The sequence below is a fragment of the Seriola dumerili genome, unplaced genomic scaffold (genome assembly GCF_002260705.1).
Source record: "Seriola dumerili isolate Sdu_G_001 unplaced genomic scaffold, Sdu_1.0 BDQW01000068.1, whole genome shotgun sequence".
Taxonomy (NCBI): domain Eukaryota; kingdom Metazoa; phylum Chordata; class Actinopteri; order Carangiformes; family Carangidae; genus Seriola; species Seriola dumerili.
Window position 1 is genome coordinate 9,994,661 of NW_019174323.1, and position 18,803 is coordinate 10,013,463.

Consider the following 18,803-nt stretch of genomic DNA (forward strand, 5'->3'; position numbering starts at 1 on the left):
ACTGACAAGATTACCGTGAGCACTACATCTCTTACACGGACCAACAGTGAACATCAAGGCCAGCCTGAGACGTGCAGAATTGCGATCACACCTTACCGTTTGCAGGTCTACCTGACATGACAACTTTGAATTCCTATCCATGCGAGGAGTTGCAGCAGGAAGTTGTTTGATCATTACTGAAAGAAGAAGAAGAAGAAGAAGAGGGAAAAAAAAACTCATTAGAATGTGTGTCCATGTGTATGTATGGGGGGAGGGGGCGTCAGCAGTGTTGATATCAACAGCGAGGAGCCTGAATTCTTTAGCATCATAAGTTTGAGTTATATATCTTTTTGTTTGGTGCATCTTTTGTTTCCCTGCACACATCCCGTTGGCTGACTGATCTGAGGGATTCCGGTCTTTGAATGGAGGCACTGCAATGTTCAAATCCAACTTATGACAAGCGCCTTTTTGCCATTTTATTCACTTGGCCGTTTCCCTGCGATTCCACACTTTTCAGATACACAGTGCTGAACAAATTAGCTTGCTGCCTGTCATCCCCACCCTATCAGAGCAAGATAGGAAGTAGGTAGGCCCTGTGTCAGTAATGTTGTATGTGACAGTTTGACAGCAGAAAATGCTATTACCAGGGTGCCAGTTTTCCTTCCGCCTGTGCTATTGTCCTCCAGCTTGTTTGGAGAACGTTTTTCTCACCACAAGCATCATGTACTTTGCATTGATTATGTTTCCACTTGAGTGCAGTAAGGCAAAAGGAAGACAAACAGAAGGTAAAGGGATTTTCAGCAGGAAATTACATTGCCCTGATGCCCACTGAATTTAATAATTTTATTTTTTCAGATGAATTAATCTGAAAAGCACTTTTTTGTTTTGTAGGCTCACCTTTTTAAGAATCTTATTTTTACAAACAAAAGAAAAATCCAAACTCAAGGGCCACTTATTGACTTTTCCAAGGCTGTTTTCATATGATAACAACTAAGCTTTCTCTATGACAACTGGTCAAAGTCCACCTTCTGAGAAAGACCATGAGATACAATTGAAGAAAAGCTAGCGAGTGGATTTTTTTTTTTTTTTTTGTCAACTACTATTTCCAAGGTTAAGAATTAACTTCCATGCTGTATAATGTTACTAATACAATTTTTGAACATATCCATCATTAAGATATGCCCATGGTTTTTGTTCAGTTCAAATCTGCCTGTTAAATCTGTTACTTTTGTGTCAGCGAGCGATGTTGCTAATACAAACAATTTCAGATATACTGTAACTGCAGGAAAAGAATGACTCACATTTCACTTGTCTCCCGCTGCATGTGTGCTTTTATGTCAAACTGACGCTTATCAAGACTTGTAGGAGAATCTCAGCATGCGTAATCACACATTATTACACTCACGACAGAATCCACATTGGCTATGTATTAATACTGACGCTGCCAATGTACTGCAGATGTAATACTTAGATGTGCCAATCAACTAATGATGAGCATCAGACAACTGGGGGCTCAGATGGTCTAAACTGTGTTACACTGATTAAAAGGGAGGTTCAAGTCTCTCACTGCCTCTGCTCATATATAAAACATGATACAATGTTTTTGTATGTGACTTATTAGAGGTAATTTAGGACTGGGAAATAATTCAGTGTCATGATTTATCAACTATTTGTGCAACTGGATCCAGATGATTAAATTGTTTGATTTTTTTAAATATATTTTTTGCCACAGTCAATGAACTTGTGAAGATTTTGTTGTATATGTGTGAAGTTTTGTCTGATAACGCAGACATAAAAGGATTGATTGATTAATTGATTAGTCCATCCATTAGTCCTGGTTTCAGGTTATTGTTTCTTTAATACTTAACTTTTGGTTCAAAGAGGACTTTGCTCCCACATAGTAAACTGAAGTCCATATCTCTCCAGGTTATTGCCATGGTGTGTATCACTGCTGCAGCATAAGTGACATGACAGGCTCTAATGTAGGAGGACAGGTGACGCACACTGGGGGAAGGCATCCCTTGAGACACACTGTGAACCAGGTAGGAGATTGTATGTGTGAAATGTCACTTTGAATCAGCAAATCGGTAGACCTTCAGAAGCAGCGTAACGCAGCTTCGCTGTGTGGAGATATGTGCAGGAGGATTACAAGGACAAATTCTTTGTGTGTGTGTGTGTCACTGTGGGAGAGGTGTCTTTGACAGTCTGAGGTGTTGAAAAGTTAGAAACATGTACTGTTATGATACTGTTTGTATAAAAAAAATTGTTCATTCAAAAGTGAAACCGTGTTTGCTTACAGTACAAATCTTACAGTAGATTTTTAACTATTCAATTGAACTTTTTTTCTGTCACAAAAAAAAAGGATTCACATTTACCTGTTCAATTATATATTTGGGTCTCACCTTTCTTTAAGTGCTAATGATATCACTTTCAAAATGCTAATTGCTTATTGAAGGTGTGAAATAACTGCTAGTTTAATTTGTATTGAATCACTGAGATTTTGGAGTACTTCAAAAAAGTTTGAGAAAGTTTGAAATCACTGGACACTGAATATTATAGTGAGAATTTAGTTTTTAATATCACAAAATTTCCCTCAGACATGTCTGAGAGGAATTGGACAGCATTGTAACTTGTCTACATTTTTTCCAGTAATTTACAGATTGAATTTTATAATCTACTTGGCCCAGACTGATGATATCTCAGTAATGATTGGATTGGTTTCCATGAAATTTGGTGCAGGATGGATCTTACTTAATGTGATGATCCCCTGACTATGCTGGCCTAAGTACAGTCAAACAGAGCCGCTAAGTTGGCTGTAGTACAGTACAAGAGGATATGAAATTGCTCCGTGACAACAAGCAAGAAGAACATTTAAATATGTTTTCTTCACATTTTGTGCAGATTAACTTTCACTTTTGTCTGATGCTTAATTCACATCATAAAGACACAACATTTTAGTGCAGTGATGTCATCATGAATGAGGCTATGGTGCTGCTCTGTGTGTTGCATTCAGACAGTCACATTTAACCACATCAGTCTTCTGCAATAAGGACATCTGTTGCAGTTCTGTTATGGCCACTGGTCATTGCTAGGAGCATGGACAGTACAGATCAGATTTCCATGTTGTTTGTCTTAAATGACTAATTTGTTCAGTCACTTCATGACTTGAAATACTTTGAATGTTCAACAGTGTATGTTTGACAAAGAGTTAGTGAATGATTTCTTTATGTTGATGTTCAGCTCTTTGAGTGTCTTGTGTCATGTAATCCAATGTTTCCTCACTTTGACCAAACTGGGTCAAACCCATTTTTTTAAAATTGTGTCAGACTAGTTATATGCAGCAGACCTCTCTCCTTCCCTTCAGTCCATGTGTTTTTCTCATTATTTCGTCAGGATGTGACACTGGTCAGGGGGCTACTTCCTCACGCCAATNAAAAAAAAAAAAAAAAAAAAAAAAAAAAAAAAGAAACCATGAAACACCCACACACACACCAAACACACTATCTAATCACGCAGTATACCATGCATTATTAAGCAGGGGTTTGAATAAAACATAAAGGTTAGTGTTTCCCAAATTATTCTCACAGGAAAAGGGAAAAAAGACTCAACATATTTGTATGGCGCTGTCCTGAAGCTTGAATTAATGGGACTTTAATGTTGTACTTTCAACAGTAAACCAGGTTTTTTAATGGTCATCTGTAGGGATGTCACAGTACCAGATATTTAATACTTGGTACCAATATGAACCACTGAAATGGGTTAGTCTTAGACTCCAAACTGGAAAAAGTAGAAAACAACTGAGGCTTCTGCACACACAGTGTGCTAAGACACACACAAACATGCGCACGCACACACACCCCCCTCCACATAGCCAGTGTGCAAACAGTAGTTTAAATTGACTAACATGGTGACAGACCAATGGTGTATAAATATTTATTTGAAAATGTTATAGCCTTACGGTTATAGCCCATAGCTTGTCCCTGGTGATCTGCCTCAAACACTAAGTATGCTCATACGGTTTTGCTTCCCCATAAGTTGTGGTTGTGTCTGCACATGCAGTTGTCACCTTTTGTTAATTACAGATCAAACAATTACTTGTTATTGTTTAATGTGTCTTCCTTCTTCTTCTTCTTCCCTTTGTGTTTGACGTCAGACTAGAACACATAGGGTTATTATACCCCCCCTCCTTCAGTCCCTGAAGAATTGCATCTCCAGTATCAATTACATCTATGCCAACTTTACATCTTACATTACTGTAGAAAAAGAAAGTACTAGCATGCTTTCAGAATTTTGCCATCAACTATTGATTGTCATGACATCTATATCATGACATCATCTGCTGCATGAATATAACATATTAGATTCAGTTTTTTGTTCTTATTCTAAAATGGTGAAAGATTTCACACAAGCCTCTGGAGGAGTTATTCTTTAACATGGGTATTTATTTGTAACTGTGACTCAGGAGATTTGGAAGCATTTGATTTAAAGCCCCTTGGTATCAAAGTAAAATATTGTGTTGGAAATTGCTCTTTCCATTAACAATGGGGTAAGATAAAGGTAGTAGGAAAACAGCAGAGGACAGAGGCTAATACTAACTCTAGGAAATATAGCTGTCTCACAGTTTAACAGAGATTTACCGTCCAATGATTATGTTCCCCAGAGACAGGACCACCCTTTGAATAAGACACAAAATGGTAGCAGATAGAGCACTCATCAATAAGTCATTGGAGGTCAGCTTAGTGTTTGTGGGTGTGAAACTGGTGGCTAATCAAGTAAAGAGAGTCAAAGTATTGGCTGTTTAAGGCGTTAAAGCAAACAAATGATCTGTGAAGGACACTGGGATGAACATCACAGATGTAAGAAGAAAAACACATGTACCTGTACTTAAACTGAAATTAAAAATGTATGGGAGGCTCTTCACTTGACTATAATTGAATGATTCTGTTTGACATTGACAATTTATTCAGGCAAACCCAAGAATGAATTTGTAAAAATGCAAAAGCAGGTGGATTTTTGAATGAAATACTGAATGGAAAACCATCTTTTGTCCTGATTCTGTATGAGTGAAACATCATTGATCTGTCGTTGTTGTTTTCTTTGTAATGTTTGTGGGTGTGTGGTCATTGCTATGGCAAAGAGAAATCACATCAATCATGGTACGACTCATTCAGAGCAGAACTATGTTGTTTTTTAACCTTGGTAAGAATATGTTGTCATTGATGCATGGTCAGACAAATACCAAGCATAAAGGAGAACCTCTGTTAAGTCCCGTTGTCAATCTAGTCAGTCATTGCTATGCTGGTAATACAGACATGTCCAGCTCGAATAAAGATCCATCCTCTCCGGCAAAAGCCAAATAGCTGCTCTGTAGACAGAGTTGAATTTCAGTACGAGCAAAACATATCACAGTTGACACAGGCAAATTGAAAGCATAGGTTGTAGTGCATGAGCGAGACTGTCCCCAGCTGGGGTAACCAAATGACCCCCCCCCTCCCTGGCTCAGGAGTGGAGAAGAAGCCTAATAACTGATTGATGCAATGTGCCCTCTGGCGGCCATGTTGGAAGTCCACTGCTTTTGGCAACAACAGCTGAGAACAGCTGATCCCATTTGTAAGCTTATGACTTGGCTGCCTCAACAATATGGAATAGACATGGCTAATTTCTGTTATGTTTCTAGTTGGGGACTGATGATTTAATTACTGCTACATCTGTAATATTGTCCGCCTGCTGCACCCCAGTGATAAGATAGCTCCAGACTAACTTTTCGAAATGCATTTGTAAAGAACTTTGATGCCTAAAGCAATTCTATTGTTATTATGGTGGCATGATAATGTTGATATTGTTTTTAATCACTATATGAAAACATTCATGCGTCAATAAAATGTAATATAATTAGTCTAATTAAGAAATATGCTTCTTGAGGGCGCGTATTACCTTATGGAGGTGTTCATTAGCAATGACTTTTGTTAATCATTTGTTACTCAGTAAAAACTCTGAAATTGCATGATTTCTGTGATGGGTTTTTAATCTGTTTTCTTTACCTGTCTGTTTTGCCTTAAATAAAGGAGTCTTCGAGTTCACACTCTTCTTCTGTTGGGCAAGTTACCCGTGATTACTTTGAGTATCATTATGTTTGCCTAAGAGGTTATGTTTTCATCCCATTTGTTTGTCTGATAGCTCACAGAATATCTCAGAAACTATTCAGAAAATCCCAATGAAATTTCGGTGGAAAACAAGGACATGGGTCAAGGAGGAAATTCAAAAATTTTTAGGCTGAATAACAAGGTTTTACACACTGCAGTTCAGGAGTGATGAGCAAAAATGTGGAAATGAATAGTGTACTTTTACAATAGGTGGATAGCCTGTTGTGTGGCTTAGACAGCTTCTGCAGTTACTCCAGAATCAGCACCATGGACAGTACTCTGTATCAAATTATGGTTCTGCGATGAAACAGGCTTCAGGAGCCTCGTGTGTACAGGTTTTTGGGTTTTTTTTCCGCCAGACTGAGCAGTTTTTAAGAGCATGTAGTTTGATAAGAAAATAAATTTTAACACCAGTTGAAAATACATTTATTAATATATACTACTTGCACTAAATATTTACAATGCTATATTGTACTTACAAACAAAGCAAATTTGTCTGTTGGGAAAGGCTTTGGCTATGGCGAGATGTTAATTTCACCTATTTCAGAACTAGTCTGCCCATGAACATCCCCTGCCCCTCAGCAGCCCTTGATGTTCTTAAGGTCACAAGAATACATCAATGAAAAGTATAGAGAGAGGATTCAGTCCTGATCTTGCTTGCTCACTGTTATTATATTGACACACAAGTGAAGTAAATTACCATAACCCCTGTCTGCCTCACTGGTTTGTCTGTAAAGCAAGTGTGGATCTGGCAGTCAGTAGAGCAACTCTGGTCCCTTCTTCAGAAATAGACATTGCCTAACAAGATCCCCTCCCCTGCTCTCCTGTGCAGCAGGCGCCTCCGCTTCTAGGTTCTGCTCTGGCAGGTATCCCATCTGACATTCAAATGGAGACTGCCCTGTGAACAAGACCTGCAGGGTATTTGCAGGTGCATTGATCCCACAAGAGCTTGGATTTCCAAGTGGATGGATTGGATGCAACCAGGCAGTGCGACCAACGTGGTTTCTCCTGATTAACCCTCTCCATCTCCTCATTTAACTGAGAATTGAGGGCCAAAATGCAGTGGCACCTAGAGAATAGAACCAGGAATGAGATGAACTGAGGACCAGCACAGAGATGATATTCCATGCATGAGGAGACTGGAAGTTGGCAACTGAGGACAAGCTATTCACAATTAGCAGCATGATATTTCCCATCAAAGGAAGACCCGAAACGAAGTGGAACCAACTAAGAATTCCCTAAATAATGATCCATGGGCTCAGTGAGGGCTTTGTCTGCTTCTAGAGTTCATGTAGGGATCTTAGCAAATGCATTTATAGGGGGAGCAATAGTAATAAGCTTCCCACTGAACCACTGGTAGAAGCTGGTGAACCTTATTAAGCGCTAATCCTGTTTGACAGAGTTGGATTGGGGCCAATCCAGGACAGCATTCACCTTTTCTAGCTCAACACACATGCAGGAAGCCTTGATGTATCACAGGAAAGAGACACAACAGTAAAAGATTATTTCCTCTATTCTGACTTGAGGGATAGTTGTTGTCCAATTGTCTTTTGCGCACTGGACAGATGCTGAACATGCTCGTACTTGTTCTGGGAATATGCCTGGATGAGGACCAAGAACACAAATACTAGCATTTGCCATGCTGACAATAGGAGTGATGTGTCTCTCCCTGGATGTGCACAAGGGTACAGATCCAGGGGAATTGTGCTGATCTGTCTCGGTAAACAGTGGCTCCCTGGAGATAGTCAAATGCAGACACCGGTAGTGGGAGAAGACATTGATTTTTAATATTATACGGGGGGGGGGGTAATAATCAATACAGCAATAGCGTATGGTTGCAATCGTTTATGCCCACAAAGTGAGGTAGGTGAGGAAAAGAACCACACCCCAGCAGGTTTTTGGATATGTTCTTCAATTTCATTTGCCTTTAGGGTGGAGACAGGCTGATAGTGGAGTCATGCAGTGGTGGATGCAGAGGGCAAGAAATCAATCATTACTTACTGAAGACCTCATATACTTCTTCATGCTCTGGAGACACACTGGTCTAGCTGAGAACTTTGGAGTGGAAAGCAGACCATGGGAGGCCTCCTGGAGAGGTTTTAGACACAAATACTGTGACAATAGAAAACTGATGCAGCTGCCCAACAGTCCATAAAGCCATAAATATCATCGGACCAGGAGACACCCAGGGGAGTGGACCAGATGAAATGAGATCTCCTCCTGGTGACAACCCTCCAGGACCAGGATAAGTGAGATAGCAAAGAGATGAACTAACTGACACCAATGGGCATTGATCAAGGGCAGTGACTTTAATGGCTCCCTCTAGACAGCAATAGAGAATTCCCCACTCCCCATTTGGGAATATGGGATGTTATGGGTACCTAACCCAGTCACAGACCATAATATGAAGGAAATTGAACCATAGCAACAGGTGAATGAGCTTGGTGCCTGAATCACCCCCCCTCTCACCCCACCCCCCACCCAGCGAAACCCAAAGGAACAATTTTTTTTATCTAAATAAGGATTTCATTTCTGGTATTCTATTACTGTAGTGTAATTTGATGGTCAAAATTTTGTTTTGCAAACATCTACTGTGTGATACATGGTTACTATAGCTACGAATGCTGTTTTATATATTTGTTCACTTTTCAAACAAGACTGATTTGGTTAGAAACAAACAACAGGCAACAAAACCTACAAACAGGATTCTGAAGTGTTTCCCCTTGCTGAATGTAAATGTAAAATTCCATTGTCTTTTTATTTTGTTATTTGAGAAGCATTTATACTCTAGAGCAAATCTCATAAAAACTTTCCATCCTAACCCCTTATTCAAAAAAACAAAAAACAAAGTTACACAATTGAAACAAACATTTCCAATGATTTGGATAACTTCCTCTGCTGGAAGCCCTCAAATATATTTTTTTTTCTTGAGAATCTTCAAATGCTTGTGGAGGGCTAAAAGGAGCACAGCGAATTCCTGGGAGGGAATGACTGTCGACAGCCTGTCAAGTTCAAAGGCATCTTCAGAGCAGGACATTACCTCTATTCCTAAAACAGTAAACAATGCAGTCAGACTCATCATACGCATTAGCGAAGCTGATAATAAAAGACGTGATCTACAGTATACAGAAATATGAATAAGCACAGAGATATCACAGTGCAGCAGTTGTGTCAGTCATTTTCTATTATTTATGAAAATCAATTGAGAAACCAACCTCAGGGTAATGCAAATTGTTATTGTGAAAACAATGCATTCAAAATGGCATAATTATGGAGTCATTTGGGGAATGTGAGGAGTTTGAAATGGATCTAAATTTTTGCCATGAGCCATAAGCAGTTTAGACAGTAATGAATGATGTTGTTTGGGATTTTGTAGGAGTGATTGTGGGGTTTTTGGATCATGAACTGTGTGTTGCAGATGCTTATATAAGTCGCGTGGGAAAAAAAAAACACCAGACATTTTCCTCATTCTACTCTCCTACCTGTTTTTTTTTTTTCTCCCCCCTCTGCCTTGCCTCCCTTTCGCTCACCCTCACTTTTCTTTCATCCTCACACCAAGGCACACACATAATAGACATCAATTTTCAAGAATTATTATTACAGTATATATCCACCCACATTTTCAATGACAAATGATTTTCTTGAACTCGTCGACTACTCTCGTTTCATTGTTAAAAAGAATCAATCGTGTTCTAAAGAAGCAGGTGGCAGCCTTAAATAATGCCACAACCCTACTTATCCTGAAGCAACGATGAATGAGAAACTAGAGTATGTGTCTGCATTTGTCAACTTCTGGGTCTTCCTCTACACGCAGCAGAGGAGGCTGAACTCGGTGCCAGTTTGAGAAAATTGGATACACTTGTCAGTTGTAGAGACATCTAAATGTGTGATTAGCCCTTTAATACCTCTGACATGTTTAAAAACAGCTACTTAAATGGAATTACAACAATTTAATCGTGGAAAACTGAGAAGTCTGCCTTTTATAATGTAACGGCGCTGATGTGTCTCTCATGTGCAGAATATGACAGCAAGTAGGAAATTGATGTTGCAAGTTACAGCTATTGCATTTTTTCCACCTGCATGATCAAAGCTGTAGCAGTGATGCATGAATATAGAAAATATGAGACACTCTGAATTGTACCATATTTAGCACAGTTCAAATCTCATTTGAGATGAATATGCATTTAAAATGGGAAACCAATAAGCAGTAATGGCTTTAACCTGGATTTACGTCATATTGTGACCTTATCCATGCCTGGTTGCTATGTTGCAGGCTTTTTTTTTTTTTAGAAATATAAACCAAATGCCAAATCTGGCAAATTAAATGAGCTGATTGTACTGTACCTGCAGAGGGGTTTTCACTCATATTCTGATATCAGTAAGTGGTGCTTCCCATAAAACCTGCTTGGCCGTGTGCCTAAAGTGCCACTGTCCCTTGTGAACTGTAAAAAAAAAAAAGAAAAAAGGGATTCATCTACTGCCCACGGAGGTATCAAGTTGAAGTAGTGCTCTAACTCACCCATAAATTATGAGCCTGGTGTTTGGTTTGTTTGCTCTTGTGTGCCGCTGGTGGAAGACATCGGGGTGGCGCCTCCCTCCTTCTCCTCCTCTGCCTCCCTCCCTCCCACCCTCCCAACCTCCCATCTCACCGCTCCCTGGGGTGTGTCTATGGCAGCGCCTCTCATCTCCACGCCGTGTGTGCGTGTGTGTGTGTGGCGTGCGCTGCTGTTGCTGCCGCCTCCTCCTTCTGCCTCCTATCTGCATCTGCTGCAGAGCTTAGCCAACACGCATATATGCTCTCTCTTGTTTTCTCACTACCTTCCCATTTCTACCCACCAGAAAAAACATTCTGTCTTTTTGTTGTTGTTGTTGTTGCTGTTGCTGATGAAGGAGTCAGCGCACACCTACAGCTGTGGAGTCTGGGTGGGTTGGGGTGGTGGTGATGGGGGGGAGACATGGGGCAGTCACTAGTCGTCCCTTTGGAGTATTGAGGACGGCGGTGAACCGGGGGAGAGCGCCGGATGGGATAGGAGCCGTGAAACCCACATCACTCACCGCGGATTGAGCAAGCCCAATTCCTACCTCCTCTCTCTTCCTCTCTCTCTCTCTCTGTCTCTCCCTAGTCTGCAGCCTCCAAGAACAGCCGCCGCATCATTTTTTCAGAGCAGCAGCCCCCTCCCTACCCCTCCTCCCTCCATCCTCTCTCTTCTCTCCATCTCCCTTTCTGCTGCTTGCACCACTGTGGGAATGCAGCGAAGGTAAACGAATGGTTGAGGCTCCCTTTTTCCTCTTCTTCTGCTTCTTCTTCTTCTCCCACCAAATGCCGGATCTATTATCATAGTGACGGACTGCAGGCAGACAGCTCTGGAGACACACGGGCTGTCACTCCCGGGAAATCAGAGTCGGGTGGTCGGACCTGGATCAGTTGGATTTAGCCCCGCTACTCCGGACACCAGCACCACCCCATCTCATTGGCAGATCAAATCAGATTCCCCCACCCCCCTCCTCTGCCCTGCCTCGTTTTCAGTTTCGGCGGCTTTCACCGGCTTTCTCGCCACTGGATTACCGACAGCTGGAGCGACTGAAAGGGTGGCCGGGCATGGAGAACTAAGGGCTGTTAGAGGCAAACTTGAAGTAGCAGACAAAGACACCTGCGAGAGGAAAAGGAAGCTCTCAGATGTGCGTATAAAAGGTCAAATTAACTCAACTGAAACCTAAGAGAATAACGGAATAAAGGAACAAGCAGTGGTTTGTATTTTAAGGACCTTATGCGGCCGATAATCAAGCAATTGAGAGTGGAGAAGGGTGCTGCCGTAGCCTGGGTTGTTGATGTACGCACGCTCACACGCACATGGATTTACAGCTCCAGTCTGAAGCTCACCAAGCAGCGGATCGATATCCTTCTCCGTTTTTTTTTTTCTTTTTTTTTTTTTTTTTTTGCGTCGGCTTTTTTTTTTAACAAGGGAGTGAAGCATCCTGGGATTTATCATCGCTTCGTTAGCGCTGAACTACAGTGAGGCGCCCCCTCGCTTCGCTCTCTCACCTGTCCATAACCTGTGTGCTCCTGTGGAAGTGTGTAGATATTCTTGTGCATATTTGTGTGCGTGTGTGATTGTGTGCGTGTGTGCGTGTGTGTGTGTGTGTACGCATGGGTATGCTTGGTTTGTTGTCCGCCAGAGGGAGTGTAGGTTATATTGCTTGTGTATGCATTTAAGTGCTGTGCCAGCTTTTAATTAGTAGTACGTGACTGTGAATGATTGTGTCTGCTTGTGCTTGAGCATAAGTTCATGTTTTACATTTGTGCATATAGATATATAGGCTAGACGTTGTGTGGGTACTTACTTAAGATGCCCAGCATTTCTTTGGCACCACATCCCCTTCCTCGTGTATGCCCTTGTGTCATTTGGCCACCTGTTTGACCTCCTGAACACCCTAAGAGACGAAAAGCTCCAGCAGGATGAGTGAGCGCTCTGGTGCGAGCACTCTAGCAGCGATGACGCTGGAGGAGCCAGGGGCTGAACAGGCATCTCCCCGAGCCCCGGGCCCTCTTCGTTGTGGCCCTTGTGCTGTGTGGCCTCGCCAGCAGACCTGGCTGTGTGCCGTGCCCCTGGTAATGGGCTTTGTGGGACTGGGACTCAGTCTCATGCTGCTGAAATGGATTGTGGTGGGATCTGTCCAAGACTATATCCCCACTGATCTGGTGGATCCTAAAGGTAGCATTGGACAGGACCCTATATTTCTCTCCAAACCCAGTGCCATGCCCAAGGGGCCCGACATTTCCACCGCCACCACTACTTCAGCTGCCTCTACCACAGCAATGGTGTCTACTACCACGCCGCTAGCTGCGGATGGTACTGCCCCAGCACCAAGAACTCGATCAGGGCCGTCAGCAAACCACTCAGCCAATGGCAGCACTGTCAATGGAGATGGCAACCGTGCCCCACACCTTCACAATCGTGTTAGCAGCCGCACTAGTGGTACTGTGGTTACCACCTCCACCACTCGCGCCACCCGACTCACCCCACCACTCAGCGGTAAGGAGGTCACCCCTCGCAGCACAGTTAGAAAAGGAGGCAGTGCTGGAAATGGACAAAACGGAGCTGCCAACCCAAAGCCAGGACAGACTTCTGCTACCATCACCACCACAGCATCCACTTCAACTACCGCTACTGTAAAGAACACCGCCAAGGTGCAGCCGACCACCTCTCAGCCGGCAGCTCCGGTCAAACCCACGTCACGCTGGAATCACGGGCGCCCAGGCAAGGGCCCCGCCACACGCCCACACCACCGCTTCCGAACACGTAAGTCCATTTTCTTGGTTGGAGTCGGAGGTATGGAGTTGTATGAGTGATTGCAGTTGTGTGAGGTTATCTGTGGAACTTGAGATGAGTGTATCATAAGAGCTCTTTTCTGGGCCTTCATGGCAATAATAATAGTATGTCACTATAGCTACCAGTTATCAAATATAACTGTATGCCTGGGTAAAAAAAAAAGTGCTTTGATATGACTCATGGTCTGAGAATATAAATGATTTCTCTTTATATCTACATGGAAAGTGGATACTCCGGCAGCTTAACATTAATCGTATTCATTAGCACAGAGAGATATCAGGGGATATTCTCAGTATTTTCACCCCTCTCGTCTTTATCTTTTACTTGTGCATTAATCCGATATGAATCTTACCTCCGGAGGAGTTTTTTTCACACACTAGTTTAAGTACCATTAAAAGGCATGGTTCCATCTAGTAGAATTTAGTTTGTTTTGTCTGTTGGAGTTGGGATGTTAAAGCTATGTGATGTGTGCTGTGACCAAGGATGGCATGTTTGTGTTATGAAAACAAATAACAAGCGCTGGTAAGGTGTCGAAGTGGGAGAAAGGTTAGCTCTCACCCCCTGTCTAGAGGAATCAGATATAGCAAGGCCACACATCCCATTTAGATGAGAGGATACTTGGAGCAGAGTGTCGCAGGTACCGCTTTCACACTGCAGGGAGAGGGAGAGAGGGAGAGAGAGAAAACGAGGAGGCTCAGAGGGGAAAATAGATATAGGGAGCAGAGGGTGGATAGGACAAGTGGAAATAGACGAGGTAGGATATAGGGGGGGAAAAAGGGGGGAAAATGCTTTGAAAAACAACATAAAGCTGAGGAGGATGGCGAAGGGAGGAAGAGAATGCGGGAAGCATAACAAAGCAGGAGAATGAAGAGTGGGAGCTGTGAGTAGAGAGATGGCAGATGGAGTGGGCTAAGTGAGGGAAAGGCTTGAGGGAGATAGAGGGTATAAAGCAGGGGAGCTGTGAATTTTGCATATTTAGCATTGTGTAAAGAAGGAAGGCTTCCTGATTATTCATTCCACAAGGGACATGTTTTTAACATCACAAGGTATTTTTTTCAGATGTGGGCGGGGCAGGATGCGAGTGTAATCATGAGCAATGACTGGATATGACGACGTGGAATTTATTTATTTTTCTCAAACTCGGGGTGCTCTGTTGTGTTGGAACATAACATTGCATTTGCAGCTTTGATTTAGTACTCCCTTTTGGCTCACAGTCATCTCAGTTATGTTGCATATTCACCTTAGGTTACTAAAAAGGCAAAGGCTCCAGTGACAAACAAGTACTGTGATCAACATATCACAGCTAAAATATGGGCGAAATGGATTTACCATGGGAGCGAATTATGAAAGTTCTTTTCTTTTCAGCAAAGTGCTCTAGAGGGCAGTGGCAAAACATTAAAATGAAAGCTGAAACCATTTCCTCGCATTTCTGGTGTGGATCATATGTTTGGACAATGGTTCCGGTTGAGTACATCCTCTCGTTTATCTGCTGGATGCGTCAATGGCATCGATTCCGCAAGCAAACAGTGATCAAGTGACATCATTTTCTTCTTCTTTACCTCAGGGCAAAAATATTTTCAGCATAGCTGGTTGGACATTAGATATTGAACCATCTGTACTCTGTTGGCAGCTGCATGGTTGTGGAGAAAATAACTTTCTAGTTTCCCCAACTGAAGGAGAACATGGGCTGTGATCAGCCTGAATTCAGCCAGCAACACTGATGGTGACAGAAGTACAGACGTATAGAAATGCCCATAGATTATCCTCAGACTCCTCCTGCAGCTTAATCCTCTGCTCCAGAGTCAATTACGTCACTCAACAAAGAGCTGCTAAACAGCTGAAAGCTGCCAAACCGGGCAGCCCCCTTGTGTGAACATCAGGAAGCATCTGTTTGTACTGTATACTATAAAAGGGCGCTGGCCTCAAAAGCTAAAGCATACTTAGTAAAACTGCCCTCGGTTAATAAAAGCCTTCAGATGGACAAATAAATTTCATGGGCAGCTGATGTTTTTGATAGGTCTCCAGCCTACATGTTGACATCATGCAGAGTGGCCTGACATTTTGGCTCACTTGTTGAATCGTTATCCCTGTGTCTAATGAATATCTGTCAGGCATTTCACAGACACCAAAACACATCTCGCTATGCTCGGTGATTTTTAAATCAATGGGGACATTTTTTAGTAAACTCTGTGTCGTCATGTTTAAATGAAATCCACAAAAGAAAATTCCTGGACCCTTTGAACCTTGAATCTAGAAACCCTAATGAAAGCTGTAAACTCTCATCCTCTTTTGTGTTTGTTAAAAACATCACCATGGCAGCTAGAACTGTGACCGCTCTATGGTAAGCACTGGTAATAACTGATGACGTCAATGTCAGTCATAAACACCTTCCTGCAAAAACAGCGATATTTGTAGAAACCAATTCTGTGATTCTGCACCTGTCTGCTGCTACTTGTAAAAGACCATTGACATCTTCAAAGCAATGAGTAATGTCATAGTTAACAGCCTCACTAGAAAGTTATAGCAGTATTAAAGTTGTTGTTAACAATGTATAAAAGATGTTGATAACTGTCATGGCGTGCCAGTTTAGTAAGGGGATTTTCCTTTAAGATCTTTAAGGAACTTTAAGGAGAAAAAGTTCTCTTTTTGCAGGGAATGTCAACTCTGACACCGCAATACTCACTTCATATATACTTAACACAGTGTACATGATATATATCATTAACATTATGTCTGACAGGATGTGGCGTTTTCAGATGACATTTCAACAATTTGATGTTTTGTTGAGGCATCTCTTTGTACTTTGATATTTTGCTGAGGGTCTCACTCAAACACTGTCTATTCTAATGGCCCAGGGTCTGTGCATGAATGCAGTGTGTTCATTGATGACTAAGTTTATTGTTCCAAGTATTATTCGATGTTTGTGGCAGAAATCAAGTTTAGTTACTTTGTGACAGTTCCTCTTGTTCATAACTGCAGCTGTAAATCCATTGATTTATAAAACAGACCATTAAATTATCATACATTATCACTTTCAGTATTCGTGAATAATTTGCATAGAATTCAAACAACACTAAAGTTTCTATGGCTGGAAATGAACGCTCCGAGTTCACTGCAGATTCCTACCACTGCTATTGCTTATTGTATTCTGTCAAATCAAGGCCCCATTGTGTGTTTGATGGCTTCATGTTGCTATGTTATTCTACCCTGTGGCTAGTTTTGACACTGTTGCTATGGGTTAGAATAATAAAGCATCCTCTTTACTTGATATTACTTTCTCACCACTCCTGTGCTGCTAATATGTATTTCATAACCCTTGTGTACAGCATTTATATTATATGCACAACACTAACACTGTATTCTTGAGGGCAACACTCAGCCTTTTATGAAGCTAACTCCAGAGGTGCGGCAGTGCAGCCTCGTCTAAAGCTTGCTTGTATCGAGCTTACTGTAATACAATGTAGAGTTGAGCAATGCAGCGTATTTAAAGTGTAATGATACACAGAAAACGTCTCTGCTGATGATGAAACGCTCTGCAAAACATGGCTTCAGGTGCGGTCTTGGGTTTTAGATAATTTGGACTGCATATAGGAGGCAGTAACATGACTTTTTTCCCCCTCTCTGCTCATTGCTATTGCTCCTGCAGCTTGGTGAAGAGCTAAATGAATCTCTGTGTCCTGGAAGAAAGACAAGCTCTGTCCGTTGGGGATAATGACATATTTTACCTACTCCTTTTGTCTTCTTTTTTTCCCCCTCTCTCTCCCCCTCTCTCCCTCTTTCCCCATGGTTATTGTGTCTGCTCTCGGTGTCATTGTATTCCACCGTCTATTTTTACTTTGCTTTTGTGCTTTCAGTCCTCTTTTATACGTTACCTCCTCAGCTCGCATTCATGAGCATATGGGCACATGCAGAAAAACTGGCACACTTGTGAACACAAAGACAAGCATGTAGCATATGTGTGCCCCTACTCATGAATCTATCATCTGGTTTTCTGTATTTGAGGCTATTATGTATCTGACTCTACTCTCTACATGCAAGCCCCATTGGCTCAGAAGTAGGGAAATAACAGACGAATGGAGCGGTGCACAATGAATGCCTGTTGGGAAACCATGGGACGCTGTGTTGGCTCGCGGCCCATCACACTCTCTCCTCGGCTGTAAGAAATCTTCCTTAGTAAAGCGTTGTTGTAATTCCCTGCACATCCCACTAGCCTGATTCCAGACTTGTGAATTGCCAGCCACATTTAAATTCAAAGGTCTGGTGTTGCTCTTTAACTGATTCAAAGGCTGTTTCCCCAGTTGGGGGGTAAAACAAACCGAGTCAGTCAGAGCCTTTTATGGGTGGGACTCATTTTGGGAATGTCACCTAACAGAATACAAGGAAAGTGACACAGCTATCAAGGCTGCTGTAAATCAACTGACTGAAACAACAGCTATTAAATCAGAACAGCTGTGCACTTACGGCATAAAAAAAAAGAAAAAGGATGAAAAAGTGTTGTTGCTGCTTTCCCAATGGGTTTAATTTATCAGCTGGCTCCTTTGGCACTTGAGGAAATGAATCGGGAGGATGCAGTGCTTATAGTTGGTCCAACATGTTGGAACTGTCTGTTCAGAGGGTTTTCTTCACGGTCTGCAGGCAACAGAATTGTTAAGTTTGTCACCACTTCTTTATCCTATACAATAATTTAGCATAAACAGCTTTGATTAGCATGATAAATGGCACGCTGACTTTTCTTAGCCAGAGTCTGTGTTGCCTAAAAACGATGTTGGCAGATGGATAAATAGTCACTGAGATTGGTTAGTGCAAAATAAACTCCCTCCCAAACAGAAAACAGCTTAACAGTGTCAAACTGAATACTGGGGTGGTAACGAAATGGCATTTCAGTCTGAATAACATGCTGGCATCATACAGTTATGAATTCAAAAGCCCAGTCAGATATTGTGCCACAGCTGATTTTTTTCTTTCAGACAGGAAAACACAGCAGAGTGACACAGACAATGTCTCTGATGTCACAGAAAAAAAAGAACAGAAATGGATGTTTTTCCTGACACGCAAGCCCCTGTAATTTTTTTTTTCCTGACTATACATGAAGCCTGCACAAAATACTACTGTAGGACCAGTGAAGCGTGTAAGGGGGATTAAAAACAAAGATATAAATCCAGTTTGCCTCTCTCTCTCTCTCTCCAGGGAGGTCAGGCTCAGATTTGCCAGGCTGCCTCTGAGGCCCCTCTGTCTCTCCTGAGACATGCTCTGCTTGTTCGTTGAGGCTGGCCCAAGCAGGGCTGCTTCTGCACAGTGTGATTGCGCAGCTGCACCGATTTACAAATATCCTCCTAGTTGGGAGGCGAGC

At 42.1% G+C, this 18,803-nt stretch overlaps 1 protein-coding gene across 1 annotated transcript in view; it reads left to right on the forward strand.

Moving 5' to 3' along the window:
• The first annotated feature begins 12,579 nt into the window (after positions 1 to 12,579).
• LOC111220344 (pro-neuregulin-3, membrane-bound isoform-like) overlaps positions 12,580 to 18,803 on the forward strand; it is a 179,351-nt gene continuing 173,127 nt past the window's right edge. Inside the window, exon 1 of the mRNA XM_022743403.1 lies at positions 12,580 to 13,423. Within this exon, the coding sequence (XP_022599124.1) occupies positions 12,580 to 13,423 (844 nt within the window). The remainder of the gene's footprint in view (positions 13,424 to 18,803) is intronic.